This window comes from Capra hircus, chromosome 2 (assembly GCF_001704415.2).
Source record: "Capra hircus breed San Clemente chromosome 2, ASM170441v1, whole genome shotgun sequence".
Classification (NCBI taxonomy): Eukaryota; Metazoa; Chordata; class Mammalia; order Artiodactyla; family Bovidae; genus Capra; species Capra hircus.
In genome coordinates this window covers 114,384,164-114,406,652 of record NC_030809.1, presented here as the reverse complement: position 1 = coordinate 114,406,652, position 22,489 = coordinate 114,384,164, and the positions used below count along the sequence as shown (strand labels likewise).

Below are 22,489 nucleotides of genomic sequence, written 5' to 3'. Positions count from 1 at the left end.
TTCAGGTACGTACTTTGGAAACTGTTAGATTCCCACCCAAATCCATTCTTTCTTTGGAAATAAGGTTACTCTAAATTTCATCAGCTTTTTTCTCTTTTTTCAATAGTCATGTCCATGTGACAGTTTTCTCTTGTGGAACAGAAGTGAAGCTTAACGTCGGGTCCATTAAAACTTTCCACCCAAGTCCTTCTGAATTATTTTTACCTTCTGCTTGAATTCAGATAAAAACTAGGAACTCTTGACAAGGAAATGGTGGAGCTACAAGATGGAAGATATCTGGATGTAAGACAGTTGTGTTCTTGACCTGAATACTTACCTAGAAATTATATACAGGCATACTTAGTTTTTGCTTCCCTGATAGCTCAGTTGGTAAAGAATCCACCTGCAAAGCAGGAGACCCCAGTTCGAACCCTGGGTCAGGAAGATCCGCTGGAGAAGGGATAGGGTACCCAACTCCAGTATGCTTAGGCTTCACTTGTGGCTCAGCTGGTAGTCCGCCTGCTATGCAGGAGACCTGGGTTCAATCCCTGAGTTGGGAAGATCCCCTGGAGAAGGGAACGGCTACCCACTCCAGTATTCTGGCCTGGATATAACTGAGTGACTTCCACTTTCATACTTAGTTTTGTTGTGCTCTGCAGATATTACATTAACAAATTGAAGGTTTGTGGCAACCCTGCGTTTCACACAAGTCTGTCAGAGCCATTTTTCCAACAGCATTTGCTCACTTTGTGTCTCTCTGTCACATTTTGAGAATTCCCACAATATTTCAAATTTTGCATTGTTGACATTTTGTTCTGGTGATCTGTGAACAGTGTTACTATTGTAATTGTTTTCAGTTCAGTTCAATTCAGTCGAGTCGCTCAGTCGTGTCTGACTCCTTGCGACCCCATGAATCGCAGCACGCCAGGCCTCCCTGTCCATCACCAACTCCCGGAGTTCACTCAGACTCACATCCATCGAGTCCGTGATGCCGTCCAGCCATCTCATCCTCTGTCGTCCCCTTCTCCTCCTGCCTCCAATCCCTCCCAGCATCAAAGTCTTTTCCAGTGAGTCAACTCTTCGCATGAGGTGGCCAAAGTACTGGAGTTTCAGCTTTAGCATCATTCCTTCCAAAGAAATCCCAGGGCTGATCTCCTTCAGAACGGACGGGTTGGATCTCCTTGCAGTCCAAGGGATTCTCAAGAGTCTTCTCCAACACCACAGTTCAAAAGCATCAATTCTTCGGCGCTCAGCCTTCTTCACAGTCCAACTCTCACATCCATACATGACTACTGGAAAAACCATAGCCTTGACTAGATGGACCTTAGTCAGCAAAGTAATGTCTCTGCTTTTGAATATGCTGTCTAGGTTGGTCATAACTTTTCTTCCAAGGAGTAAGCGTCTTTTAATTTCATGGCTGCAATCACCATCTGCAGTGATTTTGGAGCCCTGAAAAATGAAGTCTGACACTGTTTCCACTGACTCTCCATCTATTTGCCATGAAGTGATGGGACTGGATGCCATGATACTCGTTTTCTGAATGTTGAGCTTTAAGCCAACTTTTTCACTCTCCTCTTTCACTTTCATCAAGAGGCTTTTTAGTTCCTCTTCACTTTCTGCCATAAGGGTGGTGTCATCTGCCTATCTGAGGTTATTGATATTTCTCCTGGCAATCTTGATTCCAGCTTGTGTTTCTTCCAGTCCAGCGTTTCTCATGATGTACTCTGCATATAAGTTAAATAAGCAGGGTGACAATATACAGCCTTGACGTACTCCTTTTCCTATTTGGAACCAGTCTGTAATTGTTTGGGGGCACCATTAACCACCTCCACTTAAGATGGCGGACTTAATAAATGTGGGTTTTCTGACTGCTCTACTGACTGGCCATTCCACCCGTCTCTCTCCTCCTCAGGCCTCCCTATTCCCTGAGACACAACGATATTGAAATTAGGCCAATTGATAGTGCTTGTAATAGCTTCTTAAGTGTTTATGTGAAAGAAAGAATTGCACATCTCTCACTTTGAATCAGAAGCTTGGCATGATTAAGCTTAGTAGGGAAGGTTCGTTGAAAGCTGAGATGGACCAAAAAGGTAGGCCTCTTGTGCTGAACAGGTAGCCAGGTTGTGAATGCAAAAGAAAAGTTCCTGAAAAGTGCCACTCCAGTGAACACACAAATGATAAGACAGTGAAATAGTTAATAGCTGATGTAGAGAGAGTTGCCATGGTCTGGATAGAAGATCAGACCAACCACCACATTTCCTTAAGCCAAAGCCTGATCCAGAGCAAGGTCCTAACTCAATTCTGTGAAGACTGAGAGAGGTGAGGAAGGTGCAGAAGAAAAGTCTGAAGCTAGCAAACATTGGATCCTGAGGTTTAAGGAAAGAAGCCATCGCGTAACATCACAGTGCAGGATAAAGCAGCCAGTGCTGATATACAAGCTACAGCAAGTATCCAGAAGATACCAATTCCAACTTTATACACACTGATCAGCAAAACAACAGATTTTCAGTGTGTATAAAATTGGAATTGGTATCTTTACATGGGAAGAGTAGTCATCTAGGTCTTTCATGGCTCGAGAGGAAAAGTCAATGCTTGGCTTTGGAGGACAGGGTTAGGGGTCTTGTTAGGGTCTCTAGTGCAGATGGTCACTTTTGAGTTGAGGCCAGTGCTCATTTATCATTCTGAAAATCCTAGGGCCCTGAAGACTTAGGCTAAATCTACTCTGCTTGTGCTCTATAAATGGAACAAAAAAACCTGGATGACAGCTCATCTGTTTACAACATAGGTTACTTTTTACTATTTTAAGCCCACTGTTGAGACCTACTGCTCAGAAAAAGCTATTCCTTTCAAAATATTGCTGCTCATTGGCAATGCACCTGATCACCCAAGGGCTCTGATGGAGATATGTGAGATTAATGTTTTTTTCATGCCTGCACGGCTTCCTCGGTAGCTCAGGTGGTAGAGTCTGCCTGCAAGGTAGAAGATGTGAGTTTGATCCCTGGGTTGGGAAGACCCCCTGGAGAAGGAAATGGCAACCCACTCCACTATTCTTGCCTGGAGAATCCCATGGACAGAGGAGCTTGGCACTACAGTCCATGGGTTCACAAAGAGTCGGACACAACTGAGCAACTAACCCTTCCGCTTTTAACACAGCATCCATCCTGCAGCTTGGATCAGGAGTAATTTTGACTTCTAGGTCTTTATTATTTAAGAAATGTGTTTTATTTCTGTAGATGGATCTAAGCAAAGCCAGTGAAAAGTTTCTGGAATGGAATCACCTTTTTCTAGATGCCATGAAGAAAATTCATGATTCACAGGAAGAGGTCAAAATATCAACATTAACAGGAGTTTGGAAGAAGTTGATTGCAATCCTCATGGATGCCTTTGAGGGGTTCTTGACTTCAGTGGAGGGAGTAACTGCAGATGTGGTAGAAATATCAAGAGAACTAGGATTAGAAGTGAAGCCTCAAGATGTGACTGAATTGCTGCAATCTCATGTTAAACATCAATAGATGAGGAGTTACTTCTTATGGATGAGCAAAGAAAGGGATTTCTTGAGGTGGAGTCAAGTGCTGGGGAATGTGCTGTGAAGACTGTCGAAATGACAAAGGTTTTAGAATATTACATAAACTTAATTGATAAAGCAGAATTTGAGAGGATTGGCTCCCTTTGAAAGTTTTACTCTGGGTAACATGCTGCCAAATAGTATTGCATGCTGCAGGGAAATTGTTCATGAAAAGAAGAGTCCATGGGTGAGGCAGACATCATTGTTGTCTTATTTTAAGAAATGGCCACAGCTTCCCAACCTTCAGCAGCCATCACTCTTATCAGTCAGCAGCCATCAATATTAAGTAAGACCTTGCACCAGATTATGACTCACTGAAGGCTCAGGTGATGGTTAACATTTTTTAGCAATAGCATATTTTAAAATTAAGATATGTGTATTATTTTTTAGTTGTAATGCTATTACACAGTAGCATGTAAATATTGATGTACATGCATTGGGAAACCAAATAATTTGTGAGACTCACTTTATTGCAATATTTGCATTATTGTGGGGTTCTGGAACCGAATCCACAGTATCTCTGAGGTCTGCCTATGTTAGCAAGAAATAGACTTCAATATATTGAAGTCAATTTGTCGTACTAAATTATTCTACCCTCTTACTGTGTAACAGAAATGACTCTTAACTGATCTTTCCCCTCCTGGTCTGAATTCTCATCGTAGGATGTTCTTTGTGAAACTTCAGTCAGATCATGTCACTCTTCTTCCCTGACCATTGGTTTCCTGTTTCAGAGTGAAAGCCGAGTCTTAGCATGACTTACAAGGCCCTGTCTAACCACCACCTCTGCTTTGCTTTGCTGTGCTCATCTACTATTTCTGTGTCGCTCATTTTCTCTCCTGTCCTGCTTTGGCCGCACCAGCCTTCATGGTATTCGTCAAATGCTCCAGGTGTGCTTCTCTTGGGCTCTTATTAGACGTTTTCTCTGCTATCCACGTGGCTAATTTGTTCATAACCTTCAAGTCTCTTCATCTCAGTGAGGCCCATCCTGACCACTGTATTTAAAATTATACTTCATCACCCCCAGCATTTCCAGTCCTCACCTGTCTTTGTTTCCATAACACTTCTCAATCTGTAACATATTGTATAATTTCATAACCTATTATGTTTATTGCTCTCTTTCTTTTCTTGAATATAAGCTCCGTGAGCATAGAGAGATTACTCTATTTTGTTGATTAGTATTTCCCGGGTGCCTTGAACATTGCTTGACACATAAGTATAGGTGCTTAATAAAGACTTGTTAAGTAAATGAATGGGAGGTACAGAGCACATATTTAACATTTATTCTATTTCAGAGGACATACTCTGCTATGTGAGAGTATGAGTTTGGTACAGGAGTGGGAGGAAAGCAGTTTAATTGAAATCATATTCTTCAGTTCTGATTACCTCTGTGCTGACACAGCCTATAGCTTAACTTTTGACTCTATAGAAATAAAGATTATCATGCTCATATGTTTCTTGGGTGTTTTGATGATCCCTTATTTAACACTTATATTATGTACTGTATTTGGAAAGCATTTTTTGAATGTTCAGTAGTAATATTATTAAACCAACTATTTAAAAATCAACCTATCCATTCAAAAACCCGCTTTCACCATATTTTAATGTCATCTTTATGCTTCAGTGTAAAAAAATTAATGATGCCTTGATGTAGAAGTACATTTGAAAAGGGATTACATCTATAATTGCAGAAAAATGCCTTTACTGTTGAACTATTAATGTAAACAGATTGATAGTTTCCACCTCTTTAGCCCTACTACTAGAAGTTATTTGAATCTAAGGTGGGAAAATAGTGGGAAAAGAAGGTTATTTTTAAAAATTTACCTATTCACCTTCCTAATATAGTCTACTAATAAAAAAATAACTAATATCAAGAAGCTAGTCCCTATATAGTAATTGCAGAGCTTTAAAAAATATAAATATTCTTTATTGAATTTGTAAAATCCAACAGCACATAGAGGGCTATCCTGCTTGGCATGCTGAAAGTTAGTGTTTTCTTGGATAAAGTATAAAACGCAATGGAAAGCATCCTGTATCCTTAATACTTCAAATTTTGATCTAAATATTGCGATTGAGTACTGCCCACCCTGACCTGTGCTAACTGAACATGGATCAACCAGAATCAGATAACTAAAATTCAGTTCAGTGCAGTTCAGTCGCTCAGTCGTGTCCGATTCTTTGCGACCCCATGAATCGCAGCACACCAGGCCTCCCTGCTGCTGCTGCTGCTAAGTCGCTTCAGTCGTGTCCGACTCTGTGTGACCCCATAGATGTCAGCCCACCAGGCTCTGCTGTCCCTGGGATTCTCCAGGCAAGAACACTGGAGTGGGTTGCCATTTCCTTTTCCAATGCATGAAAGTGAAAACTGAAAGTTAAGTCACTGAGTCGTGGCCAACTCTCAGCAACCCCATGAACTGCAGCACACCAGGCTCCTCCATCCATGGGATTTTCCAGGCAAGAGTACTGGAGTAGGGGTGCCATTGCCTTCTCTCCAGGCCTCCCTGTCCATCACCAACTCCTGGAGATCACTCAGACTCATGTTCATTGAGTCAGTGATGCCATCCAGCCATCTCATCCTCTGTCGTCCCCTTCTCCTCCTGCCCCCAATCCCTCCCAGCATCAGAGTCTTTTCCAGTGAGTCAGCTCTTCACATGAGGTGGCCAAAGTACTGGAGTTTCAGCTTCAGCATCATTCCTTCCAAAGAAATCCCAGGGCTGATCTCCTTCAGAATGGACTGGTTGGATCTCCTTGCAGTCCAAGAGACTCTCAAGAGTCTTCTCCAACACCATAGTTTAAAAGCATCAATTCTTTGGCACTCAGAATTCTTTATAGTTCAGCTGTCAACATCCATTCATGACCGCTGGAAAAACCATAGCCTTGACTAGATGGACCTTTGTGGACAAAGTAATGTCTCTGCTTTTGAATATGCTGTCTAGGTTGGTCATAACTTTCCTTCCAAGTAGTAAGTGTCTTTTAGTTTCATGGCTGCAGTCACCATCTGCAGTGATTTTGGAGCCCCCCAAAATAAAGTTAGCCACTGTTTTCACTTTTTCCCCATCTATTTCCCATGAAGTGATGGGACCAGAGGCCATGATCTTCGTTTTCTGAATGTTGAGCTTTAAGCCAACTTTTTCACTCTCCTCTTTCACTTTCATCAAGAGGCTCTTTAGTTCCTCTTCACTTTCTGCCATAAGGGTGGTATTATCTGCATATCTGAGGTTATTGATATTTCTCCCAGCAATCTTGATTCCAGCTTGTACTTCCTCCAGCCCAGCGTTTCTCATGATGTACTCTGCATATAAGTTAAATAAGTAGGGTGACAATATACAGACTTGACATACTCCTTTTCCTATTTGGATTTTACTATTAATGGATGATAAATGTTAGCCTTTCTAAGTTCCATGACACTTCTTGACCTTGTTTTTTTTGTCATCTTTTCCCTGCATGTCATTTGTTAATATGTAGTTCTCTGACAGGTACCCACTCCTTCACTGTGCTGGCACTGCTTTTTCCTGTGGTTTTTATTTTTTTGGTTTGTTGAAGACTTGTTATTCACATTATCGGCTTCCCTGGTGGCGTGGTAGTAAAGAGTTCACCTGCCAATGCAGGAGACATGGGTTTGATCCCTGGGTCAGAAAGATCCCCTGGAGAAGGAAATGGCAACCCACTCTAGTATTCTTGCCTGGGAAATCCCATGGGCAGAGGAGCCTGGTGAGCTACAGTCCAAGGGGGTGGCAAAAGAGTTGGACACAGCTTAGCGACGAAACAACAATAATATTGTCCATGTTGATTTTTTTGTGGTGTAAAATGCATGAGAAGAAACAATAGTTTTGAAAACGTAGTGGAAAATGTGTTCTTCACTGAAAAACTGTATTGTCTACATGCTGCGCGTCCTTACAGAGTCCCTGATTTTAGTCTTTCATTGTCTTTGAGCGCCTCCTCCTCATCCTAGTCTTCTTTTCCTCTTTCTCCTCTTCCTATTCCCTTTCCTCTTCCTCGCCTTTAATCCTCTCCTCATTCTCTGTTTTCCTCCCCTTCACTTTAACATAGGAAGTAAAAAATAGATCCAAAGCTCGATTTGAACATTTACTGACTTATAAGTCTTTAATTCAGTATCTACCATTGTAGGAAGCAAACACCAAATGCAGGTTTTTTCCTCCCTCTTCCCTCCTTCATGCCTCCAGATTAACTGAGCCATTTTGAAAAACAGTACAAAATAAAATTTTGACAGTTGAAAGCATTTTTATTTTTGTAGATAGGCTTTATATACCTCTGCTAGGTTGCTGCCTGAAAAATTAATAATATTTGCCCAAGGTCATATTCCTTAGCGTTTCATGTATTTATACCCTTTCAGGAACCATCCTGTAGAATTCCAGACTAAGTTTAAAGTGGCTGCCTCTATGTACCATTGTTCAAATATAAACAGAAGGGAAGTATGATGTCTGGCTTTGATGTCTGACTAGGTCAGTACCACTGTTCGGAAGGAGCAGCACTGAACATTTTGGAAGTGTTCTGTTTTAGTTCATTCTTCTATTGGTTTTGTCTTCAGAATTATATATTCTTTAAAGTTGACTTTAAATTAGAAAAAAACATTTTTTTAGAACTACTGTTTGGAACTATGGCCATGAATAGGGTTTCATTAAAGAAGTAATCCAAAAAATGAATCTGTATTATTGTGGGAGAGGAGGGGAGAGGTTAACAATTATTTTATATATATATATATTAATTTCGGCTATTTTCAGTTTTTTCTTTGGAGAGCAAAATACTTCTATATGAAATAAGTTCTTTTCGTTTTTGTGGAAAAAATATAAGAATTAAGACTTTAATTTGGAAGAGTGAGGTTTGATGAATTTGATTAAAATGTTTTATGTATGAAGAAAGTAGGTCATTACTTACAGAGTTCTACAATAAATGTTAATTTGATGGATTCCATTGACATTTAAAATATTGTAGAATGGCATCTGTTTAGCTATCAAATTCTTATATTATGTACTTTATGTTATATTCAATAATGGTAGATTAACTTACAGTTTTCTTTCTGTGGTGGAAGGACATACAACATTTACGCAGACCAAGCTACAGAACCTTTTATGAGCACCTTTTATTTTTAGTTAGGAACTTTTTGTTCTCCTCATTTCTCATTTTACGCGTTATCAGTTCAGTCACTCAGTCGTGTCCGACTCTTTGCCACCCCATGAATCGCAGCACGCCAGGCCTCCCTGTCCATCACCATCTCCCGGAGTTCACTCAGACTCATGTCCATCGAGTCTGTGATGCCATCCAGCCATCTCATCCTCTGTCGTCCCCTTCTCCTCCTGCCCCCAATCCCTCCCAGCATCAGAGTCTTTTCCAAGGCCAAGGTACTGGAGTTTCAGCTTTAGCATCATTCCTTCCAAAGAAATCCCAGGGCTGATCTCCTTCAGAATGGACTGGTTGGATCTCCTTGCAGTCCAAGGGACTCTCAAGAGTCTTCTCCGACACCACAGTTCAAAAGCATCAATTTTTCGGCGCTCAGCCTTCTTCACAGTCCAACTCTCACATCCATACATGACTACTGGGAAAACCATAGCCTTGACTAGACGGACCTTAGTCGGCAAAGTAATGTCTCTGCTTTTGAATATACTATCTAGGTTGGTCATAACTTTTCTTCCAAGGAGTAAGCGTCTTTTAATTTCATGGCTGCAGTCACCATCTGCAGTGATTTTGGAGCCCAAAAAAATGAAGTCTGACACTGTTTCCCCATCTATTTCCTATGAAGTGATGGGACCGGATGCCATGATCTTCATTTTCTGAATGTTGAGCTTTAAGCCAACTTTTTCACTCTCCTCTTTCACTTTCATCAAGAGGCTTTTTAGTTCTTCTTCACTTTCTGCCATAACGGTGGTGTTATCTGCATATCTGAGGTTATTGATATTTCTCCCGGCAATCTTGATTCCAGCTTGTGTTTCTTCTAGTCCAGCGTTTCTCATTATATGCTATCATAAAAAAATGTTACCTACTAAATATAGAAAATTAGGGAAAGCAAAGCATATAATTCAGCACAAGTGCTAATTTAAAATCACGTCTTACCCATATTGACTTCAACCAGTTTTTGTCTGAAAAACAGTCCTTGACTATTATTACAAACTTCAGAAACTTAGAAATAAGCATACAAATGTTTATATATACACAGGCATTTTTATTATTGCATATAACATTTAAATTCCCAGTTTGATCTATTTGGAAGTAAACTAGTTTTAGGATTATTTATAATCATTTGTATGATTTCATTTGAATTCATTTCAAATTGATTGTAAGGTGGTTATATTACCGACTAATCCTTTAATTTGATTATCAGGGTAATGTCTGTGAGTTTGAAAAGACTATCCCAAATCACTACTTAAATAATGATACCTTAGACATCCCCTAAACATGTAGGGGAGGAAAAACCTCTATCCTCTTAAATTCAGTGTCTGGGCCTACAAATTAAACTTAACAAAAGAGAGATTCACAGAAAAGATTTATTTCATATGCACTTCGGTGAGGAGGGGCTCAAAGCAGGTAAATGAAAACCCCAAGAGGCAGTTACACCCAGGGGCTTATCGGCCATTTTAAAAAGGAATATTCAAGTGTGTAAAAGAGGCAAAGGAAACAGGAGTCTGGGCTTCCGAGTGAGGTGGTAAGTTGTGGGAAGGTGATTAGGAACTGTCCAGTAAGGGCTACTTCGTGAGGGTTAATTATGCAGATTCAAGTCATCTTGGGTGATCAGTGTTGTCTCTGATGTTAGGTTCTTCTGCTCCTGTTTCAGGAGAAGAGGATGCCTTTTCAAAGGGAAGTTAAATCTACGCCCTAGTTTTAGACAGAAATGGGGAGGGCAGATGTCTCTTCCTGTGTTTGCTCTTTCTTAATTGCCTTCAGCTCAAAATAATCCGTATGCTAAAGCGGCATGATTTGATCCCCTTCACTACCTAAGTAAGAGAAAAACAGAATTAGTTTGTATTTGTTTTATTTGACAGTCCCATTATAAAAATGCAGAGAAGATGTAAATTGGTGTGTGAATATTGTTTTGAATTTACTGTTTCTTATGTCAGTACTGTGTTAAGCAGTGTTTACCTAATTTCTTTTAATTCAAGATCTTTTGGGTAAAGGAAAAAAATTATTCAGCAATATAAGGCCAAAATTAATTGTCTTATGAAGATGGTGGTTTAGGCAATCAATGGGAGCATATAGTAGACCAATGCAGTACTATCAAATAAGTAATCACTATTTGTCTTGGGTTGTAACCCTGTTACTGAACCAAACTTGCCTTCACACTTGCAACATAGCTAAGTCAGTTTACTGACACTGGGTTTGGCGAAGGAAAGTACCACACCTGTTGCCCAGCTGAGCAGAGAATGGGCAGCTCCTGATGAAAAGAACTCTTCAGTGGCTTTCATGGAAGGTTTTTTTAAGGCAACACTGGGCTGAGGGCTGCGGGGGGGAAATGACTGTTCTCGTTGGTTGATGGTGAGGTCATGGGGTGGTGTTTAAAAATCCTAATCATTAACTCTCTGGTTCCAGCCAGTCTAGAATCTACATGCTTGTGGTCAGCACATAGTCACCGTCCTCTGCCTGGTATGGGTCTTAGTTCCTTCAGAGTAACTCAAAAATACATGTCAGATTGTTGTGTGTATCCCTTGAGGGGGAACTTGGGCGCTTTTATTGCTGAGCTACTGTTTCTTGACTGCTTTTGTTTCTACTACTTGAGAAACTGCTTGATTCTTCCCTGATTAGTACCTACTTGAGTTTCCACTTTGGAACTCAGGAAAAGCCTAGGAGACTAAAACCTTTTTTTACATATAAGAAATAGGGGACCAGGAGAGGCTGTTGTACCTGCGAGGGCCCTGCAGCAAATATGGCGAGTTTGCCGAGAACAGAGTCCTGCTCAGTTTCGGTGCCACTGACTGCCACACCATTTGGGGCCAGCGGTCCTCAGTTCACTACTACTTGTACTTCTCCCAGATTTTCATTAATGAGTAGATACATTCAAGACCTTTCCTCTGTTTTCACCTTGGTCACATATGCCTGATAAAGTTATTTATCTTTAGCCCCCTACAAGGATATCACAATTTGAGGGAAAGGCGATGATCTCCTCAAAATCTTGCGGAACCATTCTAATGTGTCTAAGACTCCACTGTTAGTTTGTACAAATGTTATTCTTGATTTCTGTTTTTTTATGATGATATTCTTTGTTAAAAGATTATTTTACAGGCAATTCTAAAGTCCCATTTTGCCTTTCCCAAGGGCCTCTCAGTTTAATTATCTCTCAGCTTCCTCAGGGTATCATTTGAATTTGGTATATATTTTTCCAGATCTCTCTGTATGCAGTAGATATATATTATTGCAGGCACAAGTGACTTTCCTAAACCGTATTACTGTTACAGCTTATGTTTGTAATCAGTAGTTGTCTTGGTGACCTCTTCGTGTTAGTTCCTTTAGAGCTGCATTATTCCTTCAAACCATGCATATCATTTATACTGTAGAGCAGTTTAGTTATTCCTCTGTTGGTGTATATTTATTTCCATTTTAAAAATGACTGTGAACAGTGCTTCAGTGAGCATTCTTATACATATCTTCATGTATCCATTTGCAAGTGTTCCTCTATAGTCAGTACCAGGGGTTTACATATTTTTAGTTTGAATAAACACTACACAGTTGTTCTGGATAACATTTCATCATACAATACTATAGAACCTTAAATTAGTTATTTAAGACCTAAAGATTAAATTTTTCTCTCAAAAGCAAAGGTTTGCTTTTAAATAAAAATAGTTTCATGGCCCTGCTCTTGCTCTGTAGCTGTGGGGACCAGCTGGCATATTTTTAGCACACTGAGTTTTATGAGCAGAGAAATTATGCAACAAGACCAAATCAGGTGGAATTTACTTTTGAGAATATAAATGACTTGACTGCAATTTCAACAGACAACAGAAGATTCCTAAAGGGTAAAGTGTTACATAAATACAATTTTCAGTAAATGGTAACATTGTGTCTCTCCTACAGAAATGAAGATGAACATGTGTTTAAAATGTATTTTCTCATAGGAAGAAACCAGGCAAATGTTAATAATCAGTTCAAAGGAAAAGTCAAAATAGCATATATTTATAGAGATTCAAGGAATGTCAAGATGAATTGCACTTAAAGACAAAGCCTGTTTTTCCCCTGAGAAGGGCTAAGGAAAAAGTCAGTTAAACCACTGCCACGCAGGAAAAGTGTATGTGTGTGTGTATCAGTTGCCTACATTTTAGAGAATTCGAAAATAGCTCAAAGACAATGATCTGGGCTAGATAAGCCAGCAGCATATGCTATAGATCATACATTGCATTGAACTGCAAAATTTATTTCTCAAATATGAATACATACCTCAAGCTTGCTGAAAGCAGTGTCAGACCTCGATGACCCATGGGTAGGTAGCCTAAATTTGGTGGCCAGGCTCTGTGTAGAGGTAGAGGGAGATAGTCACCAAAAGGATAGACTGAGATGCTTTGGGAAACTGCCACATTTAGTTTAGATGAGTCAGTGTCAAATCGACAAAGAGTGTGGGCCCTTCTTGCCATCTCAGAGTAAGAATCCCAGTTTCACCTTGGGTTCTACCAAGTAACCTTGAACAAATTTCCTAACCACGTTGATTCTCAGTGTTCTTCAGCAGTATTACAAGGATGATAATACTATCTTATGAGGATGAAGTAGAATAATTCATTGTGAGCATTAAATGATTCCAAAATGTAATTATAACACCTAGCATGAACTCAGTGAACGTAGTCCCTGCTGTCTAGAATGGACTCCTGCAATAAGCTTAACCCCTTGTTCCATTTCTGTCAGGGTCCAGTTTAAATGTCATCTCAGAGAAGGCTTTCCTCATCAGTCCTCCCTTTTCTGTTACTCGTTCTTCTTTTCATTATAGCACTTATTACTGCTTCCTATTTTCTCGTTCGTTTTGCTTCTTCAAACCTCCTTATTGTCTGTCTGTCATCGTCAGAATGTAAATCTCGAGAGTAACGACTGGTTTTGTCATATTACAGTTATGATGATGCCTACCACTTACTTGCCGCTAAATAAATGTCTCTTGAATGAACAAGTCTAATATTCTAAGTCTACCCCAGGACAATTCCTTAGAATCTATTCTGTTGGACCTCTCCTTAGATACAGTGAGCACATGACCAGGAAAAGCTCTTGGAGAGGTAGACTGTGGTAAAGGAACAGCTGAATGGGCAACAGGGGCACAAGATTATATGGAGATGTTAACAGAGTGGGGAATAAGGGGTAACAGGAAGGGAGCGGATGGGAGAGAAAGCCACAATCTGTTCTGACACAACCGTGGCATTAAGGTTTTGGATGTTTTATTTTGCTTTTTTAATAAAGTGATGTAAAATTTTTTTCAGATTCATAAAATGCTAGAAATGAAAGATAATTTAGTCTAACTTTTTATAAGCACAGTGTTTTATAGATAAGAAAAAGGTCTGGGCGATGAAGTGACCAGTCCAAATGAAATAGTCAATTTGCTGATAGAATTGGGACTCCAGGCTCTGATTTTTCTAATCTTATTCTAATTCTTTCTCTTAATATATGCTTTAGTTTGTCACATGTTCAAAATGTCGAGTTGTATTCTGAACATTTCCATCTCATAAATATCCTTCTTCTCTTTCCCAACAGGTAGAAAATAGACCCAAGTATTACGGCAGAGAGTAAGTATGGATTATCAGAAAACATTTTATAGATTGGAATATGTAAGAGAAACAGGTAAATGGATGCTTTTAGTAAAATACAAAAGCAGGAGGAGAGAAGTGTTCAAGTTTGATTGAGTTAAATTATTTTTCTGACTGTAAATGTAATTATAGTTGGTGAAAATATAGAACATAAAGATAAGTATTGTGAAAAATAACTTGGGAAAAATGTGCACAAAAGGCTAACATATAGATGCAAGCCATGTAAAGTAAATAAATAGTACTAGATGTGTATGAGGGAATGTATATATTTGTATGTATGCATAGATTACACATATAGATACATATACACACATATATGTAAGGATATGGGTGATTTATTCTACATTTATACTTCTATTTTCCAATTTTCTATAAGTCAGTTCCCACCTTGAAATAACTGTTAAAAAGTTGAAGTATTATCTTCTGAAGATCTATTTTCTTAATGGTTTTTCCAAATTGAGTTGTTATACATATAATTTTTGAGCCTGATTCAATATTAATAATGAGCATTTTTCTATTTTATGAAAAATGTAATGATTTTAAAGTCTTTGATTCTTCTAATTATTAAAAAAAATAGAAATATAGCCTTTTGGGGAAGAGAACAAAAATCACCTATAATCCTATCATTCCCCAAATTCATTTATCTTTCAGATAAACAATAATGTCTAAAACAAGTATTTTTATCTAAAGCTTTGTTTACACTTTCGGACTCTTGTAAGTAAAACCTAGGTGCTTATGAGTTGTGGGGGGCCAGTGGTGTTCTTTACGTTATACTATATATGTATATGTATGTTTAGTCATTTCTACACTTTTGGCTTGTAGGCTGAATTTAAACTATAGTATTAAAGGTAATACTATAAGAAATATCGTAGTGCATAAAGGTTTTACTGGGATGGAAATTTTGGGTCAACTGGTACAAACAGTTTTAAGAGTCTTTAAATACCATCATCAAGTTTTGTCCCAAAATTAGTTTCCTTGAATGACATTTCCTTTTAAATTAATTGCACTTTTAAAAGCAAAGAGACATTAAATTTTCTCAATTAATTGATGTCATGTAAACTTAAAATATCAATCTGATAATCTAATATATGTGTTATTACCAGGGATAGGCTACCATCTTCCTGTTCCAACAGAATCAGAGTAGATCTGGTTCTGAACGATTGAGGAAATTTATGGAGATAAGAAATTCCAGGAGCCATCTTTAACATTGCTATTCTAATTATCATGTTGTCTAAAACATGTTGTTCTAATTGAGCATAGTTTCACGTGCTACTTTAGGACTTAAATTGAGAAAGACCAAATCTTCCCCATGAGAAAAGTTACAAAAGGTTGCCACTTGAACTCTTATAAAGTTCTTAAATTATTATTGTACCATTTCAGGGCCTTTTCAATGTATCATTTCAAATTCAAGGGACTGTTGGGGTTTCTTTGTACCTTTAAAAGCTACAGTCTCACTTGAGCATTTGCTCAATTCAGTTTTCTTTGAGTTAATAAATAAAAGGACGTAATATATGTGTAGGTTCTTTGTAAATTGTGCATCACCATACGAAAACAAGGTGATTTTATATTTTTAATCCTAATGATTAGTTACCATTGATGTTTTTAAATTTTCCAGTGTTTTATGTCAGAATGTTACAGGTGAACCTACCATGTTTTGTATAAGGAATGTGTTATTTATGTGTATTCTTACTCTTCCTATTTTCTCTGTTAATCGAAAATAGTGTTTTAGCCGGGAGTGAAAGCAAGTGTTACAGTTGTTGGCTCTTGGCTTGAGTATGCACTGATGCAGATTATGCACATTATTGGGCAATCATGCCAATTAAGGGCAACCCAGGGTCCTGGAAAACTGCCAACCATAGACTCTGAGCCAAAATTTTGAAGCAATGCCACTGGTGTGAAGAAAGGAAGTGGGACACGTTTCTGTGTATTTTTTTAGCATGTCCATATGGTCAGGCAGCTACATAAGAAGGGAGCTGTCCTCTTGAGAGCGGCGGTTGATCTTCCCGGAGATGGAAGTGAATTTTGATTCCATGATTGTTAAATGGGTTGGAGAGCTACTTCGGTGCTGTTCTTGTCGCTACAGAGAAGCTGGCCCAGGGCCAGGCCCTGGGAAACATAAGCACAGTTAAACCCAACTGCTCCCCTCCGATTATATGGCAGTACTTTGTCCAGAAAACTACAGGAGAAGGTGGGAGGTTTTGTTTTATCAAAAAAGGTGGAAAGCTTGCAGTTTCTGAATTGACTTTGTTTCTTAGGTTTCACGGCATGATCTCCCGAGAAGCTGCGGACCAGCTCTTGAGTGTAGCTGAGGGGAGCTACCTCATTCGGGAGAGCCAGCGTCAGCCAGGAACCTACACTTTGGCTTTAAGGTTGGTCGTGGACCTGTAATTATAACTGTGCCTCGTTCAAAACCCTCTTAATAGAGGGCTTTAAATTTTGAAAGCATCCAGCATGTAATTGAATTGGTTCTTGTTTTCTTGAGACCTAATTACCATTTTAATAGCTTTGAGACTCTTAAAAATTCCTCATGAATGGTAGCACTCAGTAATTAAGAACTTTTAAGGCATTTTTATTGTAGCTGCTTTCTTATATTTCATCTTACCCGTTCCCTCCCATCTGTCCTGCTGTGTCAGCGCCCATCTATTTTTTGAATAAGGAAAGGAACTAAAGAGAAAAGATCTTTGTAACTTCTAAAATTAAAGGCAATGTCATTTCTCTTAAATTGGCTTTTGGTTTAGGCAGCTTTCCTTGGGAACTCCTGGCTCTTTCCTACCTATTGAACTTTGCCTGGCATTTTGTCTGTTCTTAGCTTACAGCACAGTGGCCAGAAACAAATATATCCATTAACCCTGCAGTAATCACAGAACAATAATGCAATAGCATGCTTATCTGTTGGGCCTACCTCCTGCTAGGCCTCTAACCCCATTTCATCTTCGTAACAGGTCTAGGATGTGTGTGCAATTCCTGTTTCCACTTTATAAATAAAGGAAACAGAGGACCTAGAGGTTGAGGAGCTTGGCCAGGGTCATACACTTAAAAATTCACGTAGCTGGGATTTGAACCTAGGCAGTTGGATTTCAGAGTCTATGCTCTTAATCACTTCACATTGTTGCCTCTCTAGAGGCTTAGAATAATTATCAATTGTCTTTTGTTCACTCGTTCGTTTGTTCATGTGTGCATTCACTTATACGTTGTTTGGAAAAGATTTAAAAGTAGAAACTTCGTTTAAGAAAGAAGTCAAAGAAATAGCATTTCTTTTGGTAACCACAGAGAGACAATAGCAAGATGATAATGTAGCTTAGGACTCTGGTATGACCATGTTTAACTCCTTCTCCAATCACTTACGCTTGGTAAGTGAGCAGGGACTGCTCTTACTCCCAGCATACCAGATTTATTATTAATCTTTCTGGCAAAAGAATGAAATATATAATTCAGTATTTCTTCATGCTGAATTTGGAATCAATGGCATACTTAGAGAACAGAGGTTGTTAATAGGAATTCATGGAAATTTGCTCTTTATGGAAAATTATAAAATGTAAATCCCTCTTCAATTAATTAATTATATATTTTCCAGGTTTAAGTTGTTGACATAGAGGGGAAAAACATCTGGGCTCGGAATCCAAATACCTATTTCTGTTGCCACTAAATAAACTCAAAGATTGATCTGGCGCAAATCACCTATATTCTTGAAGCCATCCTCTTCATCTTTCTACTCTTACCATTTTATAATTCTAGGATTCTGTGACATCACGTATCCAAATAGATAGTCGTCTGAGTGCCTGGGGCAGATGAGCCTTTAACTACAGGCTCATGGGCCAAACAAAGGAAGAAGGAGGTGGGGTGAGAGGAAAGAAAGAAGTCTGTCCACTCTTCCTTTTCCATTTGTTGCCATCTCCCCACCTTCTTCTGAGATCCCGTAGCAAGTTCCAGAGCTAGAATTGGAACTCAGTTTTGCCACACTGCAAAGTTCAGGTACTTTCCATTATACCACATTGCTTCTCATAATGTGGTTATAATGCTGATTTTACTGAATGACTCCATCATATGTCCTGGGGTGAAGAATTCAATTTAGAGACAAGTAGCACCCCAGTCTTCCCAGCTCTTCCTCATTCCTGCCGTCTCACCCTCGCTACTGCTACTCGAGACTTTATTTATAATCACTCATTGTCCACTCTGGCCCAGGAATCCTAGAATTGGATTGAGGAATAGATCAACATGAGTTTGATGTATAGGCCTTGGGTAACATGCAGCTTTCCTTTTGTTATGGAACAATCATCATAAAGTTTTTACATGGCAAAGAGATAGTGAAAGGGGTTGTAGTGGAAGTGGGCAATTTGTGAGAATGCTTTGTGAGCAATTTAAATGCTGAAATGTGATTCTCTTAGTTTTGAACTAGATGTATGGCAGGGAAGAAAAACAGAATGTGAAATAGTTGTATTGATGTATCTATTAATCTTATCTGATACTCCCCATTTCAACTAATGATTCTCCCAACTAACATCAGTTTGTTTTAACAGAGTGTGTGATCCACTGAAGTAGGGGGGCAGTTTGAATTTATAGCCATCAGTGTTCATTATGTTGTTGTCATTGTTCATCTGTATTTTCTGTATTAAACAGGCCCTAAAATTAGGAATAAGTTGTTGAACTCAAGTTGTTCCATAGGCACCCCAACCTCAATATGTCCAAAACCAAGCTCATCAGTTTTCCTACCAAATATGCTTATATTCCCTTTAATAGCTGGTGACACTGTTATTTAGCCATTTCATAAGACCAGAAGCAAGACACCATTTTCTTTTCTCTTAGTTCTGTTTTAAGATGTCTGTAGGCTTGGCCTTACTCATTTAGAGGCTTCCATCTTATACTGTTATCAAATACTGTATCCCATATCAAATGTTTATTTTTTTTTGCTGTTGTTTGTGTTTTGAAACATAAATTGCTTTTGGAATTATCTTTAGTTTTATAGTTTTCCTTTATGTTTTGGAACCATGTCGTCATATATATATATATATATTTTTTATACCTTTTCATAGACTCTGGAGAGCCTAAAGTACTTGTACGTGTATTATCTAATGATTAAAAGAACTTTTTCATCTTGCTCATTTCACACAGCCATACCCAACAATCATTTATTTCTTAAGTATTTCTCACATTCCCCCCTCCTTTTCAATCAAGCCACCTCCTGGGTTAGTTCCATGAGAAATTTCTCTTTATCCAGCCTTATTCTCGCTAATGAGTGATCAGTTGTAAAATCTGATGCAGTGATCAGCGAAGTTGTAGTGTTGCCTGGGACACAAGGTTTCAAAGGCCACACCTCCCTCTTATCATTGGCATCTTCCCCATACCTGGGGAAGCCTAACCTTTACTGATGATCTTTGTGTACAATGTAAGTTACTAGTTCAGGAAGTATGTGTTGTAAGGGTGCTGTCTCAGTATCAGCTTAATGCAGCCAGGAAAGAGATTCTCACTGCATGACATGAAAGGTTGTCTGTGGTTGACATCTCACCTTCCTCTTCATTGCCATCTTCTCCTGCACTCCTGTTTCAGCCTGAATTTCCAGCCAGGCCTTGTCTTGCTTTTCTGCCTTTGCTGTTGTGGACTGCTTGGTTAAGGAAAAATGACTGTTGGCTCAGTCAGAGCTTTTTATCCAATGAAGCATTGGACATACATCCACGTGGTTGGAGACTGCAGCTGAAGATAAGATGCTCTTTATACCCTTTAAAAAAAAGATAAGATGTTCTCCCAGGCACTAGGTTAAACCTCATGAAACATGAAGTGATTCCTGTCACTTTGGAATTTTTTGTGTTGATTTTGACAGCATTTGTATTAGTTATAGTTTAATGAGGTATCATGGTATATATCAGCTGCAAGTAACCTAAAATAATTTAAGAAGTATTGTTGAAGACATTTTTCTTTATATGATTTTAGAATAGTTTATTGTTTTAGAATGACTTTTTTAAAGAAAATTTTATGAGTCATCCTATAACTTTTCTCACTAGAAGGAAAACTTGTTGAGTTCAGTATTGTGGTATATAGGGAATAGCAAGTGAAGAAGATAGGACTGTCCTTGCTCTGTATTATCCTTTTTATTAGATGTTAAACATATACAAAATAACACTTATAAGAAATATAAAATTATTAAATGTCATGCTTCTATAACTTTAGAGCTATTCATTATAAATTATTTTCTGACTTTTCTAAGTTTTTTTTCCCCCCTCTGGACTTCTAATTTCCTGACTTTCATCTCTCTGAACTTCAGTTTGGACATTTTCTGTTGACCTGTCTTACAGTCCACTAGACCTTTATTCTACTCTTCTGTTCTTTTTGGTCAGGTGTAAATCCATTCGTTGAGTTCCTGTTTTCATGTACTGTTACTTCGTTCCAGAATTTTCATTTGCTTTTTTTAATAAGATGTTAATCCTCTGATGAAATCTTTTTCTTCTTTTTCTTCCATCTTTTCCTATATATTTTTGAACCATAACCTATCAAAACAGTTGTTCTTTATAAGTAACTGTTAAAATTACATAAGCACTGTACCATGAATTCTTGGAAATGTGAAATAAGAAAGTACAAAGACTAGTGGAGAGCTAGTATAAATGATCATGTGAAATGGCCTTTTAAATAATTTGGTATCTGTTTTCTCATTCCCATCACTGTTTCTCATAAGAATCTGATTCTTACCACATAAAAGTCTGGTTTTCTTCTCCTGTTTTAAAAGAAGGAAGAAGGTTGAAATGAATACCAGTTACACAGTGTAGCATAGTGGTGGTGGTAGTAGCTAAGTCATGTCCGACTCTTGTGACCCCATGGACTGTAGCCCGCCAGATTCCTCCGTCCATGGGATTCTCCAGGCAAGAACACTGGAGTGGGTTGCCATGTCCTTCTCCAGGGTGTAGCATAGTAGGTATTCATTAAAGTCATTTCCTTATTAGATAGTGAGGATCAGTCCATGATACAATCCTTCAAATCTTTTAGTCCTGACCAACTTCTTATTAAAGTAGTATATTCCGTTTTAGCTTTGGTAAATAGTAAGAAAATCTAGTATGAGTTCCACAGAAAGTTTTAGGCAAGGCCAGGCACCAAAGTTATAGAAATTCTATTTTAATAAAATTCTTTTGCTGTAATATTTTCAACTTGATTTAAAGTATTTTCCAAACTGACTTTTAAAATAATTTAATATTTTTAAGATTATATAAAAACCTGTATCATCAAAAATAGCAGCACATCATCCCAAAGTATTTTATAACTATGAAAATCGGAATTTTCTTCACAGAGTAGAAACCATAGCAAAATGAAATAATGTTATAAAGATTCTTCTGTGCTGATTGCAAACATCAGTGAGAAATAATGTTACATATTATTTAGAATCTTTTATTGAGTTTTTGAATTCTATCAGATGTTATCCAAATGGGTCAAAAAGGAAGACATTTAAGCTGCCTCTTAAAGGTAAAATGTAATTTTGCCAGGTAGAAGGATAGGATGTGATTAATTAAAAAAAAAGTATTTTGGGAAGAAGAAAAAGTCAAGGAAGGAATATTTAGAACAGTGTGGAACATTTGGTATATGGCATGCTTCTGGGACTCGGGGGTGCAGGAAGTTAGCAATAGGATTGCCAGGAAAGGCTGGTATTTCATGCTTAAGAATTTGAATTTTATTTGTAGGAAATAGGAGTCACTGAAGACTTTCAATAGAAGAGAGTAATGGTTATTTGTAATATTAGTAATGTTAAAAACCATTATGGGAGCAACAAGAATAAATAAATGGATAGGGTGATGGAAATTAAGTTTTACCAGAATTACTTGACAATTAATTTAGTAAGTGGTTTTCCTTGGGCAATGGAAAGCTGATCTTTTAAAGAGTTTCTAGTTACTTTACAGATTTTAAAGGGTTCCTTATGAGGAGAAATGTTAACTCCAAATTTGGCAACTCTAGAGACATTCCTGTTGAGTCAGATTCATTTTAGTTTCTCTGTATGGGTAATGAGCAGGACGACACACGTGCAGGAGTCTTGATGATCCCCAAACCCTGTGTCTAGGTACTCCAGAACAGATTTTGGGAATATTCCAGAGACTGTTTTATACCCACAGTCCTTGATGCTTCCTGTTGATTTTATACTGACCATCAAAATAAGAATTATTTGTAAAAATTTTAGATACTGGAAAGCAATGAGAATTAAAAAACTAAGGAAGCAGAATGTTTGGGCATATTTATTATATTTTCTTTAAAAAAT

General features: G+C 38.2%; 1 protein-coding gene across 2 annotated transcripts in view; it reads left to right on the top strand.

The window, feature by feature from the left end:
• CHN1 (chimerin 1) overlaps nucleotides 1–22,489 on the top strand; it is a 208,509-nt gene that overhangs the window by 60,625 nt on the left and 125,395 nt on the right. For both annotated transcript variants that reach the window (XM_018064906.1, XM_018064912.1), the window contains 2 exons: nucleotides 14,210–14,241; nucleotides 16,518–16,631. In XM_018064906.1, coding sequence (XP_017920395.1) covers nucleotides 14,210–14,241; nucleotides 16,518–16,631 — 146 coding nt within the window. The remainder of the gene's footprint in view (nucleotides 1–14,209; nucleotides 14,242–16,517; nucleotides 16,632–22,489) is intronic.